This window comes from Salvelinus alpinus, chromosome 3, assembly GCF_045679555.1.
Source record: "Salvelinus alpinus chromosome 3, SLU_Salpinus.1, whole genome shotgun sequence".
Classification (NCBI taxonomy): Eukaryota; Metazoa; Chordata; class Actinopteri; order Salmoniformes; family Salmonidae; genus Salvelinus; species Salvelinus alpinus.
In genome coordinates, this window is record NC_092088.1 from 77525533 (window position 1) to 77547761 (window position 22229).

The following is a 22229-nucleotide window of genomic DNA, read 5'->3' on the forward strand; positions in this document are numbered from 1 at the left end:
GCGCGAGAGAGAGAGAGCGAGAGAGGGGAAGAAAGAGAGAGGGGGCTCATTGAATCCAATGAGAATCCAAAGAGTCAAAGATAAGACGACTGGAATGTAACTCAGACACACACACATAGACGTGCACACATCTGCACAGAAAAACAACGACGAATATGCACACAATCTCCTCGAGCATGCATAAGTAAGCACACACGTAATGCATGCAGGCTTACAACATTAAAAAAACATACATATTCTTAGAAAAAAGACTGAAAAGGACAGCAGATGATGAACAAAGTGACAAGAATGGAAAAACAAAAAGGAGGACAAATACTAAACTTGCAATCAAAGATAGAGAGAATGAAGCCAAAAAATTGAATTTGGTTTTAATCAGCGAACAGCCAAATTTAGACAGACATACACACAGTCCCCAAAGGATTAGGACCCAGGCGGCAGGGTGTGTGTGTGTGTGTGTGTGTGTGTGTGTGTGTGTGTGTGTGTGTGTGTGTGTGTGTGTGTGTGTGTGTGTGTGTGTGTGTGTGTGTGTGTGTGTGTGTGTGTGTGTGTGTGTGTGTGTGTGTGTGTGTGTGTGTGTGCGCGTGTGTGTGTGTGTGTGTGTGTCCCACGAGACTGATTATCCATGAATGACTGATGATGGATCTTAGTTTTTTTTCTCTCTGTCTCTCTCTTTTCTTGTTTCCTCACCCTCTTTCTCTCTCTCTGCACTGGGCTGAGAGCTTTCAGGAGACAGGAACACACTCACAGATCTGCATGTATATTCAACAGAGGATCCTGAATAGATTTAACGCTTTCATGTGTTACTGTATAACCTTCCACGCTGTTCCACACTGATCCACGCAGACACTTCCTTGCATGCACACACAAAATACACACTCGCTTATACACACACACGTGCGCGCATTTCTACACACACACTGGCAGTGGACGGACCAGCTAAACAACAGTTTATACTCAACCTTTATTCATTTAGGTAGCATTCATTGCAGTAAAATGTATTTCCCATTATAAAGTTGGTCAGACAGAACAGTTTACAGTCCAGACAGCAAAAAGGGCTAGAGAGAGACAGTACATTTGATAAAGAGGTTATCATGGACAACAGAAGGAAAAGAAAGGAGAGAGTACAACAGAATAGAATGAAAGGCTCCCTCAACTTCAGGCAGATTCTTCATGCCCCTCTAGCGTCACTGTTCCCCTGTATTCCTTCACCTCTCTGTGAACCAAGGACCTCTCCATCCATCTAAGACCCTGACACTTTAACAGACAAACACTGCTCAATGGACAGCATTACAATATGAATGAGCAGAGCTGAGATGCAGCAAAGAGCGCTGACATTAACCAAATAAGAAGCATACACGTTTCAGCTGGACAAGGCCATTTCAGGGCCATATCAGGTGGCTATTTGCAGGTACTGAGGGTTGTCGTGGCTGCATCTCTGGATGCTAGTGTGTGTTTCACGTGCCAGACCAGCCACCCGAGAAGGATTCTCATCCTGGATGACATCATGTCTGTCCCTGTTAAATGATGTCATCGCTCTGGCTCTTGTGAACAGCGGATGCCTTGACCCCGAGGCAAGAGGTAGCTGTCCACAATAAGTGTCATCACTCAGTCCATAAGTTCACATCCCAGGAAAAAAATTATAATAATAGATTGGCTCCATTATGTTAACACATAATATTCAGCAGTGCCACAGACAAACACCCTACAGAACAGATGCAGAGTAGAAATAATTAGTCAACCCATACAACAGTGTGCCGGCAGTACTACTGTGCACATGCAAGTGAGCGTGTGTGTGTGACTGACTGGCTGGCTGGCTGAATGGATGGATGAGTGGCTGGCTGGCTGGCTGACTGGCGTGTAGTAGCTATTTGAAGAGCGCTGTACACTGTCTCTAAGCGTGGGCTAAACCACGTGATCGCCACCACCAACCTGCGGTACACTGTCTCTAAGCGTGGGCTAAACCACATGATCTCCACCACCAACCTGCTGTACACTGTCTCTAAGCGTGGGCTAAACCACGTGATCGCCACCACCAACCTGCGGTACACTGTCTCTAAGCGTTGGCTAAACCACGTGATCTCCACCACCAACCTGCTGTACACTGTCTCTAAGCGTGGGCTAAACCACATGATCTCCACCACCAACCTGCTGTACACTGTCTCTAAGCGTGGGCTAAACCACATGATCTACACCACCAACCTGCTGTACACTGTCTCTAAGCGTGGGCTAAACCACGTGATCTCCACCACCAACCTGCTGTACACTGTCTCTAAACGTGGGCTAAACCACATGATCTCCACCACCAACCTGCTGTACACTGTCTCTAAGCGTGGGCTAAATCACGTGATCTCCACCACCAACCTGCTGTACACTGTCTCTAAGCGTGGGCTAAACCACATGATCTCCACCACCAACCTGCTGTACATTGTCTCTAAACGTGGGCTAAACCACATGATCTCCACCACCAACCTGCTGTACATTGTCTCTAAACGTGGGCTAAACCACATGATCTCCACCACCAACCTGCTGTACACTGTCTCTAAACGTGGGCTAAACCACATGATCTCCACCACCAACCTGCTGTACACTGTCTCTAAGCGTGGGCTAAACCACGTGATCTCCACCACCAACCTGCTGTACACTGTCTCTAAACTTGGGCTAAACCACGTGATCTCCACCACCAACCTGCTGTACACTGTCTCTAAGCGTGGGCTAAACCACATGATCTCCACCACCAACCCACTGTACACTGTCTCTAAGCGTGGGCTAAACCACATGATCTCCACCACCAACCTGCTGTACATTGTCTCTAAACGTGGGCTAAACCACATGATCTCCACCACCAACCTGCTGTACATTGTCTCTAAACGTGGGCTAAACCACATGATCTCCACCACCAACCTGCTGTACACTGTCTCTAAACGTGGGCTAAACCACATGATCTCCACCACCAACCTGCTGTACACTGTCTCTAAGCGTGGGCTAAACCACGTGATCTCCACCACCAACCTGCTGTACACTGTCTCTAAACTTGGGCTAAACCACGTGATCTCCACCACCAACCTGCTGTACACTGTCTCTAAGCGTGGGCTAAACCACATGATCTCCACCACCAACCCGCTGTACACTGTCTCTAAGCGTGGGCTAAACCACATGATCTCCACCACCAACCTGCTGTACATTGTCTCTAAACGTGGGCTAAACCACATGATCTCCACCACCAACCCGCTGTACACTGTCTCTAAGCGTGGGCTAAACCACATGATCTCCACCACCAACCTGCTGTACACTGTCTCTAAACGTGGGCTAAACCACATGATCTCCACCACCAACCTGCTGTACACTGTCTCTAAGCGTGGGCTAAACCACGTGATCTCCACCACCAACCTGCTGTACACTGTCTCTAAACTTGGGCTAAACCACGTGATCTCCACCACCAACCTGCTGTACATTGTCTCTAAACGTGGGCTAAACCACATGATCTCCACCACCAACCTGCTGTACACTGTCTCTAAGCGTGGGCTAAACCACATGATCTCCACCACCAACCCGCTGTACACTGTCTCTAAGCGTGGGCTAAACCACGTGATCTCCACCACCAACCTGCTGTACACTGTCTCTAAGCGTGGGCTAAACCACATGATCTCCACCACCAACCTGCTGTACACTGTCTCTAAGCGTGGGCTAAACCACGTGATCTCCACCACCAACCTGCTGTACATTGTCTCTAAGCGTGGGCTAAACCACGTGATCTCCACCACCAACCTGCTGTACACTGTCTCTAAGCGTGAGCTAAACCACAAGATCTCCACCACCAACCTGCTGTACACTGTCTCTAAGCGTGGGCTAAACCACATGATCTTCACCACCAACCTGCTGTACACTGTCTCTAAGCGTGGGCTAAACCACGTGATCTCCACCACCAACCTGCTGTACACTGTCTCTAAGCGTGGGCTAAACCACGTGATCTCCACCACCAACCTGCTGTACACTGTCTCTAAGCGTGGGCTAAACCACGTGATCTACACCCCCAACCTGCGGTACACTGTCTCTAAGCGTGGGCTAAACCACATGATCTTCACCACCAACCTGCTGTACACTGTCTCTAAGCGTGGGCTAAACCACGTGATCTCCACCACCAACCTGCTGTACACTGTCTCTAAGCGTGGGCTAAACCACATGATCTTCACAACCAACCTGCTGTACACTGTCTCTAAGCGTGGGCTAAACCACATGATCTCCACCACCAACCTGCTGTACACTGTCTCTAAGCGTGGGCTAAACCACGTGATCTCCACCACCAACCTGCTGTACACTGTCTCTAAGCGTGGGCTAAACCACGTGATCTCCACCACCAACCTGCTGTACACTGTCTCTAAGCGTGGGCTTAACCACGTGATCTCCACCACCAACCTGCTGTACATTGTCTCTAAACGTGGGCTAAACCACATGATCTCCACCACCAACCTGCTGTACACTGTCTCTAAGCGTGGGCTAAACCACGTGATCTCCACCACCAACCTGCTGTACACTGTCTCTAAACGTGGGCTAAACCACGTGATCTCCACCACCAACCTGCTGTACACTGTCTCTAAGCGTGGGCTAAACCACATGATCTCCAGCACCAACCTGCTGTACACTGTCTCTAAGCGTGGGCTAAACCACGTGATCTCCACCACCAACCTGCTGTACACTGTCTCTAAACGTGGGCTAAACCACATGATCTCCACCACCAACCTGCTGTACACTGTCTCTAAGCGTGGGCTAAACCACGTGATCTCCACCACCAACCTGCTGTACACTTTCTCTAAGCGTGGGCTAAACCACGTGATCTCCACCACCAACCTGCTGTACATTGTCTCTAAGCGTGGGCTTAACCACGTGATCTCCACCACCAACCTGCTGTACACTGTCTCTAAGCGTGGGCTAAACCACGTGATCTCCACCACCAACCTGCTGTACACTGTCTCTAAGCGTGGGCTAAACCACATGATCTCCACCACCAACCTGCTGTACACTGTCTCTAAGCGTGGGCTAAACCACATGATCTCCACCACCAACCTGCTGTACACTGTCTCTAAGCGTGGGCTAAACCACATGATCTCCACCACCAACCTGCTGTACACTGTCTCTAAGCGTGGGCTAAACCACATGATCTCCACCACCAACCTGCTGTACACTGTCTCTAAGCGTGGGCTAAACCACGTGATCTCCACCACCAACCTGCTGTACACTGTCTCTAAGCGTGGGCTAAACCACATGATCTCCACCACCAACCTGCTGTACACTGTCTCTAAGCGTGGGCTAAACCACATGATCTCCACCACCAACCTGCTGTACACTGTCTCTAAGCGTGGGCTAAACCACGTGATCTCCACCACCAACCTGCTGTACACTGTCTCTAAGCGTGGGCTAAACCACATGATCTCCACCACCAACCTGCTGTACACTGTCTCTAAGCGTGGGCTAAACCACGTGATCTCCACCACCAACCTGCTGTACACTGTCTCTAAGCGTGGGCTAAACCACATGATCTCCACCACCAACCTGCTGTACACTGTCTCTAAGCGTGGGCTAAACCACGTGATCTCCACCACCAACCTGCTGTACACTGTCTCTAAGCGTGGGCTAAACCACGTGATCTCCACCACCAACCTGCTGTACACTGTCTCTAAGCGTGGGCTAAACCACATGATCTCCACCACCAACCTGCTGTACACTGTCTCTAAGCGTGGGCTAAACCACGTGATCTCCACCACCAACCTGCTGTACACTGTCTCTAAGCGTGGGCTAAACCACGTGATCTTCACCACCAACCTGCTAGCGCTACCACCACCATCTCCAGCTCCAGAGAAGGGGTTGCCTCACCTGCCATGCCTTGATGAAGGCTTCTCACCTAGGGAGAACGGTGAGGGGGACTTGGGCCTGTCGCTTTCTCGGCTGATCTGCTGACTCATCACTGACACACATACATACATACACACACACACACACAAACACACACTACCTGTGGAGATGCTCGGATGAGTTGCCGGGGACGTCGGTCGGTGCTTTCAGGCGCCGGTATTCTGACTGGATTATCAACCAGGTGGAAATGCTCAGCCACTCTCACTCTCTCTCTCTTCCCCCTCTCCACTCCTCTTTTCCCTCTCTCCTCCTAGCCTCCCTGCTCCACTCTCCCTCCATCCTCACCCTCCTGCTGTTTAATTCCACCTCACCTCTTCTCCTTTCCATGCCTCCTTCCATCTCTTCTCTCCCCTCTCTCCCTTCATCCAGTTAACTCCTCTCTCCCTTAATTCCACCTCCTCTCTTACTCTTCCTTTCTCACTCCTCCCTTTATCCTTTCTTCATATGTCCGTTCATATCCTTCTCTCCTCCTCCAAGTATTACAACAATGTGAGCAGAAATCACCAGCTGTGAGTCCGGTGGTGGGTGATCAGGGCTGGAGTGTACGGCTATAGAGAGACACACATTACAGCTTCTCCCTAAAGGACTGTTCATTACACCTTCTCCCTACTGACAAGAGGACTGTTCATAACACCTTCTCACTTCTCCCTAGAGAACTGTTCATTACACATTCAGACTGGAGGACTGTTCATTACACCTTCTCCCTAGAGGAATGTTCATGACACCTTCTCCCTAGAGGAATGTTCATGACACCTTCTCCCTAGAGGAATGTTCATTACACCTTCTCCCTAGAGGACTGTTCAATACACCTTCTCTCTAGTGGACTGTTCATTACACCTTCTCCCTAGAGGAATGTTCATGACACCTTCTCCCTAGAGGAATGTTCATGACACCTTCTCCCTAGAGGAATGTTCATGACACCTTCTCCCTAGAGGAATGTTCATTACACCTTCTCCCTAGAGGACTGTTCAATACACCTTCTCCCTACTGACAAGAGGACTGTTCATAACACCTTCTCACTTCTCCCTAGAGAACTGTTCATTACACATTCAGACTGGAGGACTGTTCATTACACCTTCTCCCTAGAGAACTGTTCATTACACATTCAGACTGGAGGACTGTTCATTACAGCTTCTCCCTAAAGGAATGTTCATTACACCTTCTCCCTACTGACAAGAGGACTGTTCATTACAGCTTCTCCCTAAAGGACTGTTCATTACACCTTCTCCCTACTGACAAGAGGACTGTTCATAACACCTTCTCACTTCTCCCTAGAGAACTGTTCATTACACATTCAGACTGGAAGACTGTTCATTACACCTTCTCCCTAGAGGAATGTTCATGACACCTTCTCCCTAGAGGAATGTTCATGACACCTTCTCCCTAGAGGAATGTTCATTACACCTTCTCCCTAGAGGACTGTTCAATACACCTTCTCTCTAGTGGACTGTTCGTTACACCTTCTCCCTTCTCCCTTGCGGACTGTTCATTACACCTTCTCCCTAGAGGAATGTTCATGACACCTTCTCCCTAGAGGAATGTTCATGACACCTTCTCCCTAGAGGAATGTTCATTACACCTTCTCCCTAGAGGACTGTTCATTACACCTTCTCTCTAGTGGACTGTTCGTTACACCTTCTCCCTTCTCCCTTGCGGACTGTTCATTACAAATTCTCCCTACTCCCAAGAGGACTGTTCATTACACCTTCTCCCAAGAGGACTGTTCATTACACCTTCTCCCTAGAGGACTGTTCATTACACCGTCTACCTACTCCCTAGCGGACTGTTCATTACACCTTCTCCCTAGAGGAATGTTCATGACACCTTCTCCCATCTAAATAGAGGACTGTTCATTACACCTTCTCCCTAGCGGACTGTTCATTACAAATTCTCCCTACTCCCTGGAAGACTGTTCATTACACCTTCTCCCTAGAGGACTGTTCATTACACCTTCTCCCTAGAGGAATGTTCATGACAGCTTCTCCCTACTCAATAGAGGACTGTTCATTACACCTTCTCCCTTCTCCCTAGCGAACTGTTCATTACAAATTCTCCCTACTCCCTGGAAGACTGTTCATTACACCTTCTCCCTAGAGGACTGTTTACATTTACATTTACATTTAAGTCATTTAGCAGACGCTCTTATCCAGAGCGACTTACAAATTGGTGCATTCACCTTATGATATCCAGTGGAACAACCACTTTACAATAGTGCATCTAACTCTTTTAAGGAGGGGGGGGGGGGTTAGAAGGATTACTTTATCCTCCATTACACTGTTCATTACACCTTCTCCCTAGAGGAATGTTCATGACACCTTCTCCCTAGAGGACTGTTCATTACACCTTCTCCCTAGAGGACTGTTCAATACACTTTCTCTCTAGTGGACTGTTCATTACACCTTCTCCCTAGAGGAATGTTCATGACACCTTCTCCCTAGAGGAATGTTCATGACACCTTCTCCCTAGAGGAATGTTCATGACACCTTCTCCCTAGAGGAATGTTCATTACACCTTCTCCCTAGAGGACTGTTCAATACACCTTCTCCCTACTGACAAGAGGACTGTTCATAACACCTTCTCACTTCTCCCTAGAGAACTGTTCATTACACATTCAGACTGGAGGACTGTTCATTACACCTTCTCCCTAGAGAACTGTTCATTACACATTCAGACTGGAGGACTGTTCATTACAGCTTCTCCCTAAAGGAATGTTCATTACACCTTCTCCCTACTGACAAGAGGACTGTTCATTACAGCTTCTCCCTAAAGGACTGTTCATTACACCTTCTCCCTACTGACAAGAGGACTGTTCATAACACCTTCTCACTTCTCCCTAGAGAACTGTTCATTACACATTCAGACTGGAGGACTGTTCATTACACCTTCTCCCTAGAGGAATGTTCATGACACCTTCTCCCTAGAGGAATGTTCATGACACCTTCTCCCTAGAGGAATGTTCATTACACCTTCTCCCTAGAGGACTGTTCAATACACCTTCTCTCTAGTGGACTGTTCGTTACACCTTCTCCCTTCTCCCTTGCGGACTGTTCATTACACCTTCTCCCTAGAGGAATGTTCATGACACCTTCTCCCTAGAGGAATGTTCATGACACCTTCTCCCTAGAGGAATGTTCATTACACCTTCTCCCTAGAGGACTGTTCATTACACCTTCTCTCTAGTGGACTGTTCGTTACACCTTCTCCCTTCTCCCTTGCGGACTGTTCATTACAAATTCTCCCTACTCCCAAGAGGACTGTTCATTACACCTTCTCCCAAGAGGACTGTTCATTACACCTTCTCCCTAGAGGAATGTTCATTACACCTTCTCCCTAGAGGACTGTTCAATACACCTTCTCTCTAGTGGACTGTTCGTTACACCTTCTCCCTTCTCCCTTGCGGACTGTTCATTACACCTTCTCCCTAGAGGAATGTTCATGACACCTTCTCCCTAGAGGAATGTTCATGACACCTTCTCCCTAGAGGAATGTTCATTACACCTTCTCCCTAGAGGACTGTTCATTACACCTTCTCTCTAGTGGACTGTTCGTTACACCTTCTCCCTTCTCCCTTGCGGACTGTTCATTACAAATTCTCCCTACTCCCAAGAGGACTGTTCATTACACCTTCTCCCAAGAGGACTGTTCATTACACCTTCTCCCTAGAGGACTGTTCATTACACCGTCTACCTACTCCCTAGCGGACTGTTCATTACACCTTCTCCCTAGAGGAATGTTCATGACACCTTCTCCCATCTAAATAGAGGACTGTTCATTACACCTTCTCCCTAGCGGACTGTTCATTACAAATTCTCCCTACTCCCTGGAAGACTGTTCATTACACCTTCTCCCTAGAGGACTGTTCATTACACCTTCTCCCTAGAGGAATGTTCATGACAGCTTCTCCCTACTCAATAGAGGACTGTTCATTACACCTTCTCCCTTCTCCCTAGCGAACTGTTCATTACAAATTCTCCCTACTCCCTGGAAGACTGTTCATTACACCTTCTCCCTAGAGGACTGTTTACATTTACATTTACATTTAAGTCATTTAGCAGACGCTCTTATCCAGAGCGACTTACAAATTGGTGCATTCACCTTATGATATCCAGTGGAACAACCACTTTACAATAGTGCATCTAACTCTTTTAAGGAGGGGGGGGGGGGTTAGAAGGATTACTTTATCCTCCATTACACTGTTCATTACACCTTCTCCCTAGAGGAATGTTCATGACACCTTCTCCCTAGAGGACTGTTCATTACACCTTCTCCCTAGAAGACTGTTCATTACACCTTCTCTCTAGTGGACTGTTCGTTACACCTTCTCCCAAGAGGACTGTTCATTACACCTTCTCTCTAGTGGACTGTTCATTACACCTGTTCCCTAAAGGACTGTTCATTACGCCTTCTTCCTTCTCCCTGGAGGACTGTTAATTACACCTTCTCCCTTCTCCATAGACAACTGTTCATTACACCTTCTCCCTACTCGTTAGACAACTGTTCATTACACCTTCTTTCTACTCCCTAGATGACTGTTCATTACACCTTCTCCCTACTCCCTGGATGACTGTTCATTACACCTTCTCCCTGCTCCCTAGAGGACTGTTCATTACACCTTCACCCTGCTCCCTAAAAGACTGTTCATTACACCTTCTCTATAGATAAATATTCATTACACCATCTCCCAACTCCCTAGATGACTGTTCATTACACCTTCTCTATAGATAACTGTTCATTACACCTTCTCCCTGCTCCCTAGATGACTGTTCATTACACCTTCTCTATAGATAACTGTTCATTACACCTTCTCCCTGCTCCCTAAAGGACTGTTCATTACACCTTCTCTATAGATAACTGTTCATTACACCTTCTCCCTGCTCCCTAAAGGACTGTTCATTACACCTTCTCTATAGATAACTGTTCATTACACCTTCTCCCTACTCCCTAGATGACTGTTCATTACACCTTCTCTATAGATAACTGTTCATTACACCTTATCTCTGCTCCCTAAAGGACTGTTCATTACACCTTCTCCATAGATAACTGTTCATTACACCTTCTCCCTAGAGGACTGTTCATTACACCTTCTCCCTAAAAGACTGTTCATTACGCCTTCTCCCTTCTCCCTAGAGGACTGCTCATTACACCTTCTCCCTAAAGGACTGTTCATTACACATTCTCCCTTCTCCCTAAAGGACTGTTCATTACGCCTTCTCCCTAAAAGACTGTTCATTATGCCTTCTCCCTAGAGGACTGTTCATTACACCTTCTCCCTAAAGGACTGTTCATTACGCCTTCTCCCTTCTCCCTAGAGGACTGCTCATTACACCTTCTCCCTACTCCCTAGAGAACTGTTCATTACACCTTCTCCCTAGAGGACTGTTCATTACACCTTCTCCCTTCTCCCTAGAGGACTGTTGATTACACCTTCTCCCTTCTCCCTAGAGGACTGTTCATTACACCTTCTCCCTAGAGGACTGTTCATTACATCTTCTCCCTAGAGGACTGTTCATTACACCTTCTCCCTAGAGGACTGTTCATTACACCTTCTCCCTCGAGGACTGTTCATTACACCTTCTCCCTTCTCCCTAGAGGACTGTTCATTACACCTTCTCCCTACTCCCTAGATGACTTTTCATTACACCTTCTCCCTAGAGGACTGTTCATTACACCTTCTCCCTTCTCCCTATAGGACTGTTCATTACACCTTCTCCCTTCTCCCTAGAGGACTGTTCATTACACCTTCTCCCTAGAGGACTGTTCATTACACCTTCTCCCTAGAGGACTGTTCATTACACCTACTCCCTAGAGGACTGTTCATTACACCTTCTCCTTACTCCCTAGACAACTGTTCGTTACACCTTCTCCCTTCTCCCTAGACAACTGTTCATTACACCTTCTCCCTAGAGGACTGTTCATTACACCTTCTCCCTAAAAGACTGTTCATTACGCCTTCTCCCTAGAGGACTGCTCATTACACCTTCTCCCTAAAGGACTGTTCATTACACCTTCTCCCTTCTCCCTAAAGGACTGTTCATTACGCCGTCTCCCTAAAAGACTGTTCATTATGCCTTCTCCCTAGAGGACTGCTCATTACACCTTCTCCCTAAAGGACTGTTCATTACGCCTTCTCCCTTCTCCTTAGAGGACTGCTCATTACACCTTCTCCCTAAAGGACTGTTCATTACGCCTTCTCCCTAAAAGACTGTTCATTACGCCTTCTCCCTAGATGACTGTTCATTACACCTTCTCCCTGCTCCCTAGATGACTGTTCATTACACCTTCTCTATAGATAACTGTTCATTACACCTTCTCCCTGCTCCCTAGAGGACTGTTCATTACACCTTCTCTATAGATAACTGTTCATTACACCTTCTCCCTACTCCCTAGATGACTGTTCATTACACCTTCTCCCTAGAGGACTGTTCATTACACCTTCTCCCTAGAGGACTGTTCATTACACCTACTCCCTAGAGGACTGTTCATTACACCTTCTCCTTACTCCCTAGACAACTGTTCATTACACCTTCTCCCTTCTCCCTAGACAACTGTTCATTACACCTTCTCCCTAGAGGACTGTTCATTACACCTTCTCCCTAAAGGACTGTTCATTACGCCTTCTCCCTAAAAGACTGTTCATTACGCCTTCTCCCTAAAAGACTGTTCATTACACCTTCTCCCTTCTCCCTAGAGGACTGCTCATTACACCTTCTCCCTAAAGGACTGTTCATTACACCTTCTCCCTTCTCCTTAAAGGACTGTTCATTATGCCTTCTCCCTAAAAGACTGTTCATTATACCTTCTCCCTAGAGGACTGCTCATTACACCTTCTCCCTAAAGGACTGTTCATTACGCCTTCTCCCTAAAGGACTGTTCATTACGCCTTCTCCCTTGAGGACTGCTCATTACACCTTCTCCCTAAAGGACTGTTCATTACGCCTTCTCCCTAAAAGACTGTTCATTACGCATTCTCCCTAGAGGACTGCTCATTACACCTTCTCCCTAAAGGACTGTTCATTACACCTTCTCCCTAAAAGACTGTTCATTACACCTTCTCCCTAAAGGACTGTTCATTACACCTGCTCCTATAGAGCAGTGGTTCCCAAACTGTGGGGCGAGGGGTTGGCCTGGGGGGAACGGGGGTCCCCCCCACCCCAAAAATATACATATATATTTTAAGGAACTCAGGCCATCTTTCAACTTACTCTCAAAAGTTGTAATAGTAGATTGCATAAGGTGCAATTTCAAAGTTGAGTAGTGCATCATCAGTTTTCTTCTTGTTATGTCAACCATTGCACACCTTAGAGAGCTATTTATAACTTGTCAGAAATGTCCAGATGAACTAGCTCATGTCAGCTGACCTTTATTAGCTAGGTTTTTTTATCCCAAGGATATTGTTGTAATGTTTGAGTCACTCAAATATCACATGAATAAACATTAGAAATGGCAAAATGTATAGAATTGCAAGAAAATAAGCTTTAAAGCTTTAAACTTGCAAAATGTTCTCTGCACCCCATGGCATCATGTGTAGAATTGCAGGAAATAAGCCTTAAACCTGCAAAATTGTATCTCCGCCAACAAAAGGGGTGTGAACAGTTTGTGTCATGAACAGTGCTTGTGTCCATAGAAATACATGTGCTGGAAGGGAGGCCTGAGGGAAAAAGTTTGGGAACCCCTGCCGTAGAGGAACTATTCTAGATTCACAGCTAGCCTTAACTATGATCAGAGGACATTCTCCTCCATCTAAAGGCACAGACAGACACACACCATTATCTCCAACACACACCGCCCCAGAGAGGGAGACGAGTCTCTCCGTTTACTAACTCTATGTGTCTGGTCTACCTCTCACACAAACAGACAGGCAGACAGGCAGACAGGCAGACAGACAGACAGACAAACAGACAGACAGACAGGACGATAGGCAGACAGGCAGACAGGCAGACACAAATAACACACACGACACACACGGCACACACCCACACACACTCACACACACACACAAATACCCAACAAACACACAGCAAACACACACACAGGACAGTGTAGGAGCCAGTGCTGACATAACGAGACACAGCACTTATGGAGAAAGGAAAAGAGGGGGGCCTCCCGGGTGGCGCAGTGGTCTAGGGCACTGCATCGCATCGCATCGCAGCGCTAGCTGCGCCACCAGAGTCTCTGGGTTCTGTCGCAGCCGGCCGCGACCGGGAGGTCCGTGGGGCGACGCACAATTGGCCTAGCGTCGTCCGGGTTAGGAAGGGTTTGGCCGGTAGGGATATCCTTGTCTCATCGCGCTCCAGCGACTCCTGTGGCGGGCCGGGCGCAGTGCACGCTAACCAGGTCGCCAGGTGCACGGTGTTTCCTCCGACACATTGGTGCGGCTGGCTTCCGGGTTGGAGGCGCGCTGTGTTAAGAAGCAGTGCGGCTTGGTTGGGTTGTGCTTCGGAGGACGCATGGCTTTCGACCTTCGTCTCTCCCGAGCCCGTACGGGAGATGTAGCGATGAGACAAGATAGTAATTACTAGCGATTGGATACCACGAAAATTGGGGAGAAAAGGGGGTAAAATTTATTTTTTTAAATAAAAATACAAAAAAAAATTAAAAGAAAGGAAAAGAGAGAGGGAGAGAGAGAAAAGGAGAAGAAGAGAGAGGGAGAGAAAATGGAGAAGAGAGAGAGGGAGAGAAAAAGGAGAAGAGAGGGAGGGAGAGAAAAGGAAAAGAGAGAGGGAGAGAAAAAGGAAAAGAAGAGAGAGAGGAAAAGCAAGAGATTAAAGAAAGAGAGAGCCAAGGAGGATCTGACAGACAGGTCTGCAGGCCTCTCTGAACATGATTATTACAGCACTAAGCCCGAGCTGCTACAGAGAGGAAACCCTTGTCTGTCCAGCGGGCTTTCAGGGTGTGTGTGCATGTGCAGAAGTGTTTAACTATTCTTGTGGGAATCAGAAACGAACAATTTTGCAAGTCATCACAAGATCAAATGCTATTTCTAGGGGGTTTAGGATTAGGGATAGAATTACGTTAAGGGTTAGGGTTAGGAGCTAGGGTTAGTCTTAGGGTTAGGATTAGGAGCTAGTGTTAGGTTAAGGGTTAAGGTTAGGTTTTTGGATTAAGGTTAGGGTTAGAGGTTATGGAAAATAGGATTTTGAATGGGACTGAATTGTGTGTTGCTACAAGGTCAGCTGTAGAAGACTGTATGTGTGTGTGTGTGTGTGTGTGTGTGTGTGTGTGTGTGTGTGTGTGTGTGTGTGTGTGTGTGTGTGTGTGTGTGTGTGTGCGTGCGTGCGTGCGTGCGTGCGTGCGTGCGTGTGTGTCAGCCTCTTTCTTTCTCAAACGTACGCGTGCACACACACCCACTAATCCACACCTTCTGAAAAGTGACACACCTGTGCAAGGAGGCTCAGCCACACCCTCCATGATACAGCACACCTGTTCAACTATACATCTACCTACAGACTAGACACAACCCTCATCTGCACTGAAACAACTACAGCCTAGAGGAGAGGAGAGGAGAGGAGAGGAGAGGAGAGGAGAGGAGAGAGAGAGAGAGAGAGAGAGAGAGAGAGAGAGAGAGAGAGAGAGAGAGAGAGAGAGAGAGAGAGAGATGAAAATGTATATGTGGAATAGAATGACAAATGGTCCCAGTTCAGATATGAACCTCACAGACAACACAATATCACTGGTGTTCATCTGAGGGGCTGGTCTTTATAGCTATGCTATATAATAGTGATAACAGCCATTTAGTCACCTCATCATGCGCAACAGACACCATTCGGATCCTTATAAGGGCGTGGACATTATAGATGGATCATATACAGATTTAGCAAAAACAACAAGGATAAAATAAGGAAATTTCCCCCACCATTTCCTCATAAGATTCTGGAATTACCCTGCTGCAGATGCAAAACATTGGTGAATCTGTGTGTGTGTGTGTGTGTGTGTGTGTGTGTGTGTGTGTGTGTGTGTGTGTGTGTGTGTGTGTGTGTGTGTGTGTGTGTGTGTGTGTGTGTGTGTGTGTGTGTGTGCGTGCGCGCGTGCGCGTTTGCGTGTGTGTTTTGGGGGAGAGTTGTCCCAGGAAGAGGAGATCTAACTAACACCCAAAAACCTTTCCTCCTCCCCCTGACGCCCCCGCCTGCCCTGCCTGCACCACACATCACATCAACCCCCTGCCCAGTGGCCTAGGGCCAGGCAGACAGCTATCTGAATCTCAAGGGGTGCCCAACACAAAGTGCCCCCCTCCCCACCCCCCTTACAACAGAACCCCATCCAAAAAACAATCCCCATCAGAATGTCAGTCATCCATTAGGAATAATGAAGCAATACTGAAGTACTGGCATTCTAAATATAATAACATACAATGTGAAACACTTTGAGACTATATAAACGCTAAAAGACTATAAAAATGCAATTCATATAGTTATTATTATTACAATAATACTCTGTGATAAGATAGCTTCACCAGCAAAGTTACTGTACAAGAAAATAGAGCAGACAATGCCTAACGCTCTCAAATGCACAGCTAAATACCAGGTGCTGCTGCTGTAAAATGCCCATAAAGGTGGTGAAAATAAATTCAGTCTGTATTTAATTTGTCAATTTAACCATAATTTTCATGTTTACTTTATTAAATCTTTATTCAACTATTCAGAAGGTATAGTCACTAAATGTGTATTTACAAAGATGGCCTGGCATACTAAACGATTCAAATTCCCAATTTAATTGATAAGCGTAATGCATTTAGACCAACATAGCTAGAAAATAAATGTTCTTAACTATAACGACAACAACACTTGTTCGTATCTCAACGTTTAATAAGAAATTAATGTGATTTCACTCAAGACACATAGGTTTTATATTTATACACGCATTCGCTCGGTTTTACGATTCACTACATGATTAGGTGCAGCAGACACCCCTCCCCCAGCCTTCACTTACACCACACATACACACACACCTTCACTCCCCCCTCCCCTCCTCCTTTAGGACAGGATACCAAAGCTACTTGTTAAAATCTAATGCATGCACTGTCAAACCATTCTCGCCCGTCACGTCCGCGCTCAATATAGAAACCGGATTGTCTGGTCTTACGCGCACCTCTATTAGCGCGAACTCCTCTCCACTCCTACGGACTGACCCCCGGTCTCGGAATCAGGACAGTCCCGGGGCCTCACCGAGACGGAAAGGAACGCAACAGCTCGCACGTCACTCCTCCACACGCACCACGCTCACGGGAATAGGTCTACAGTAGCCTAGCCTACGCACATACAACAATAATTTTAGCAAAGGACAAACGGTTGATGGTCAATGAGGCAACATAAAGTTACAAATGGATTAAAACCCATTTATAACATTAGGATTAGTCCATTTAACTAAACAGATTTTTGAGAGGTGAAACTATCCAACTTAATTTGGAAAGATTCCATGTCACTTGAAAGCAAATAATGTATTGTAGGCCTAATAATCCCTTACTCTTTCTGAATAATCCCATAATATTTCTGAATTATGTAATAATCTATGTTATATAATAACGTTGTATATTGTGTTCTAACTACAAATCCTATTGTCTAGAATAGGCTTAGTCTCACTAAATCTGTAATTTAACAAATTACGTTTATTTTGTGTTTACTTTTATAAAATGCACGCTTATTTTTCATATTAAAGTAGCCTACACTCGGTTCTGACAGGGTATGTAAGAAACAGCGCTAGAAACGGTTCAATAAAATATAATATTGACTAAAACTGGAACATAAAATATCAAGAGTCCACAGTAATTCCTAATTTCGAGAATGACCACATCGTCTAACTCATTTCCTTTTCCAATAAACTCTCGTTCGTCCCTGACAAACGGCAGGGTTAAGTTTACCACGGGAGACGTACTTTCCGTCCCACTTTCAAACAGTCCAAAAACACCAGAGACCCTTTTATAAAATCGTACAATTAATCTTATATTCAACAAATTCGTATTCACACCAACCTGAATGTGGGGCCCTGGCGATGTGAGAGGAATAGTATTTTCCAGGCTGGAAGTGAGCGGGGTGCTGCACGGTGCCTCGGCCGCCAGAAGCTATCCGAGAGGAGGCGTGGTGAACCAACGCGCCCCGCTCTGTCAAGAGGTGGTGTGGAGGAGCGAAATCCCGGCTTTCCATTCTGTCGAGAAGCAATAAATCCCAAATCCAGAGGAAAAGCCAGAAGCATCGAACGCTGCCTAGATGCAATAATCCCTTTTATGAACTTCGGATAGGTCGTCTTGAACTCATTCGAGTATTTGCCTTGCCCACCAAAAAGTATGTCCCGGTCATGTTCTACAAAGAGAAAACACAAGACCACGTCAATGCACCGAAAACAATGGGACAAAATCTCTGAAAGATCAATTTAGGCGTGTAATTCTCACACGCATCCTGTCTAATGTTGCCAACTACACTTTATTTCCTAGCATAACAAAAGTATAACATTAAGTGTTTTTAAGTATCAGTAAAAGAATGCTAAAATGTTTGACTAAATGAAACCCCAAAACAAATAGTCTACCCAGTCTACAGTAGCCTACCGTAGACTACAGACTCAAACCTCCTACTCGTCTTCATGGCAGACAAGAAAGAGCAGGATGGCTACAAACGGAACAACAAAAGGAGTGGTCATCTTAAACTACGGGTTGTTTCACTGTAGGGGATAATAAAGCTATACTACTTCGGTGGATTCTGAAACCTATAGATGAGTCAGTCTGGGGGGGGGGGGGGGGGGGTCTACCATCTCTCAGTCTCACGTCGGAATTAGACGTTCGTCCATATCTCACCTGAAGCAAATGTTTGATCTTTCAGTCAGTCCATTACAGACCAATTTTGTAATTTTCAAACTCCAAGCATCAAAACTGCTTCCTTGACCATAGCCTACTGCAAATCATCAAAAGGAAAATAGGCTACATTATAAATATGTCGATGTAAACAAAATACTATTAAGACTTAAATGTAGGCATAAATATATTGAAATGTATCAGCTATAGTATTTTGTTAGACTTGGGACAATTCTGTCACGTCCGTGAATTTTGACTGGCTCATTTATGTCTGTAAATGTGTATTTTCTCTACTGGCATATATAGCCTGAATGTGCTTGAGAAAAGGCATTGAAATCGCTTGTTTATCGCAAAGGTAATTTAATAGTTAAGTCAACATTGCCTTTCACCCCTTTCACAATGGTAATCACTTGTAATGCATGTATGGGTGGGTGCAACTGTAGGACATGTATAATAACAACACCAACTAAATTACGTTTACCGCCGGGGATAGAGACGTAAGCAATAAATATAGGAATGGGAATCAACATACTCATATGTGCCTTATACCCCTAGTCATTCAGTTCAATGGGACACCCCATGGCGCTCAAATTTGGATAGGTGGGCCTGTGTTCACAAAACACATCTCACTGGGCAATGTATTAGGCCGCTTCAATAGCACCTCCATTCAGGCACTACTGATACGGTGATTGGTGAACTTCAATTATATCAGCAAAATCCAAGGTAAGAGAACAAAGAAAATATAAAATGGCGAGCTAAACCAACTGGTTCTCTTGCTATTTCAAGGAGAAAAGTATACATCGAACATTCTACTCCAGAACGGTAGTCAAACTGAAACGTTCAGGAATTCTGAGCTAGACAAGCCTCTCTCAACGACAGAGCAGAGACGTATATGTTCAGGCAGCATAGGCTACTGACGACTGTGTGTGTGTGTGTGTGTGTGTGCACGTGCGCGCACGGTGCTCAGTGAGAGATTTGCACATGTATCCAAATCCTTGAGCATGACGTGTTAGAGTGTATTTTCATTCAAAATGTTGACAATCGTTGAAAAATGGTCTTGGCCTCACAATGTGATAAAAAAAAACATGTTTCATTCTGTTACAAAGAACGGTCTTAGAATGCATAGAACCAAATACATTTAAATTATATTAAAATAATTACATTTTAAACGTGCACATTTTTTAATTATATTTTTAATCAAATAGTTACATTAAAGGCTAAAGGTGCTTTCAGAGTGAAAAGTTTAAAGTGTTTTATTTTCTTTATGTGTAATAGTGGAACCATGAAAAAACTATTATGGAATTTAATTTTGCAACAATCGAAGATACATCGCTTCCTCTCATTTCACGCAGAATATTTTTACATTATTCCTCGTAAACAAACGTCTAAAATGTTTACATTCCAAGTCAACACGAAGCCACTCAAGCTATGCATTTCGACCAAACAACATCTACAATCAATGTAGGACCCTAGGCCTACTGTCCTTCAACGGTGTCACTGAGCTGATTAGAGGCCATCACATAAAAAAACACATTGAAATCTGATTAAAAAACAGGTAGCCTGGGCCTAATTTAAATCTGGGATCAACGTGGGAGTAGGCTAGGAGACGCTGAGACTTCCTTTCCTTCCACTCCTCTCTGCCAGACAGTCTTTCTCTCTCCTACCCCCCTCCTCCATCGCTGCCCCAAAGGGTCAAACTATCAGGAGACAAAAAAAAACTTTCGAAAACTACCAGCCGAATGGCAATACACGAAAAGCCTGCCTAAACACTGAGGTGGAACAAGCACGAATTTCTCCTTTCTTCCCAATCCCCCACATGAGATGAGATTGTAATAAAACGAAGGCATTTTGGGCATAGAACGCACAAACTCTTCTGAAAAATAATAGACTCTCACAAGGGCATCACTGTTATCACTGTTATTTGTTTACTACACGGCTTTACGTTAGGCCCAAGAGCTGCAATTCACGATTTTGCAGTAAAGCGAAGTCACAAACCATAACTGGGATACTAAATCAAGATATTCAAAGGCCAGTTAAGCGAAAGACACACTCCAAGAGGGACACTCCAAGCACAGCGAAACCTGCCTGGTGGGACTCGGCAAGAGCTGTCTACTGGCAAAGCCCCCTCGATAACAACTGTGAAAAACTGCAGTAGGCCAAGCCTATAATCAAATAGGCCTACTGATATTAAAACAACAAAACTACAATATAATCCATTATTAGTGGTATCTAAACCGCGCGTAAAAGCGCGTCTTATGCATAGAACCAAAATCATTTAAATTCTGTTAAAATAATCATATTTTAAACGTGGCACCTCATCTCGTCAGGAGAGAGGTTTTGTAGATGATTGTTTAATTGTACAATAACAATTATTGTCTATACAACAATCAACGTTCAGCTTGTCAACAGCATAAGGAAGGAACCTTCACTTGGCTTAAGTACAAATATTAAAATGGCTATATTCTCATGCATTTTTGTTATATAGTATAGTCATTATAGTATTTGTCATTGTACTATTTATAATTATTATTATTTTGTTAGAAATATTAATATTGTTGTTACTTTCATTATATTACTATACTACTTGACTACTACTAAGCAATAGAACATATGTGCCTTGTGATTTAAATGCATGCATCTTGTCTTTACGCAGTCTAAAATAACCAATAAATGTTCTACTACAAAGACTCTTTTAAAAGCAGAAGTTGAAAGTATAGATGTTTATTATTACACACATTCAAAATGGACACAATAAATAAATTACTTACTGGTAAGTTATTCCTTGCATAACAATTAATGATTAAAAAAAAAAATAGAAAAATATACAAAGGAAAAAAAGCGGCGTACAAAAAGGAAAACATGTGGAAATAGTTACATCCTAGTCTGCAGATTGTAGTGTGCAGTTGAGGTATAGAGATGCATCGTAGAAGTACAGGCTTCTAGTGAATCTAAGCTTGTACATCCACACAGAAACTCTCCCACTGTATCCGCTAGTGCCACTCAACTACGAGCGAAGGAGGGACAGTAGGGGAACGCGCTCTCCCATTGGTTTGATAAATAAAATGAGAAGCATGTCCGTGAGGCGCGCCCCGCGATAAACAGAAACTCTGATTGGAAGATGCCCTGAACCAATAGGAATGCTGCTGGATTCCTAAAACAAAACGGCGGGCGTTTGATTTTAGCCCTTGCCAGAGCATAACCCTTTCCAGAGCGTAGCATGCAAATGTCAGGAGATATCATCAAAACACAGCCCAGCTCTGTGAGCGAACAGCAGAAAATACACGACTTTTGATCATTAGAAAGTCCACAGAATATTTTGTGATCACATGAACTACACGTCAATCACCAAACTACGTTAAAACAATACTTTTCTTTTGGATATTTTATTTATTTATAACTAGGCACGTCAGTTAAGAACAATTCTTATTTACAGTGACGGCCTAGGAACAGTGGGCTAACTGCCTTGGTCAGGGGCAAAACGACAGAATTTTACCTTGTCAGCTCGATTCAACCTAGCAACCTTTTTGGTTTCTGGCACAATGCT

The 22229-nt window shown here is 45.1% G+C and overlaps 1 protein-coding gene and 1 long non-coding RNA gene across 2 annotated transcripts in view; one reads left to right on the plus strand and one right to left on the minus strand.

Moving 5' to 3' along the window:
- Positions 1-21994, minus strand: part of LOC139571380 (BAH and coiled-coil domain-containing protein 1-like) — a 141691-nt gene extending 119697 nt beyond the window's left edge. The window contains exons 1-2 of the mRNA XM_071394198.1: positions 21454-21994; positions 17873-18200 (exon numbers count right to left, since the gene is read on the minus strand). Of these exons, the coding sequence (XP_071250299.1) occupies positions 17873-18044 (172 nt within the window). The 5' untranslated portion in view covers positions 18045-18200; positions 21454-21994. The remainder of the gene's footprint in view (positions 1-17872; positions 18201-21453) is intronic.
- The window catches only part of LOC139571382 (uncharacterized), a 201499-nt gene that overhangs the window by 28318 nt on the left and 150952 nt on the right, over positions 1-22229 (plus strand). The window lies entirely within an intron of this gene.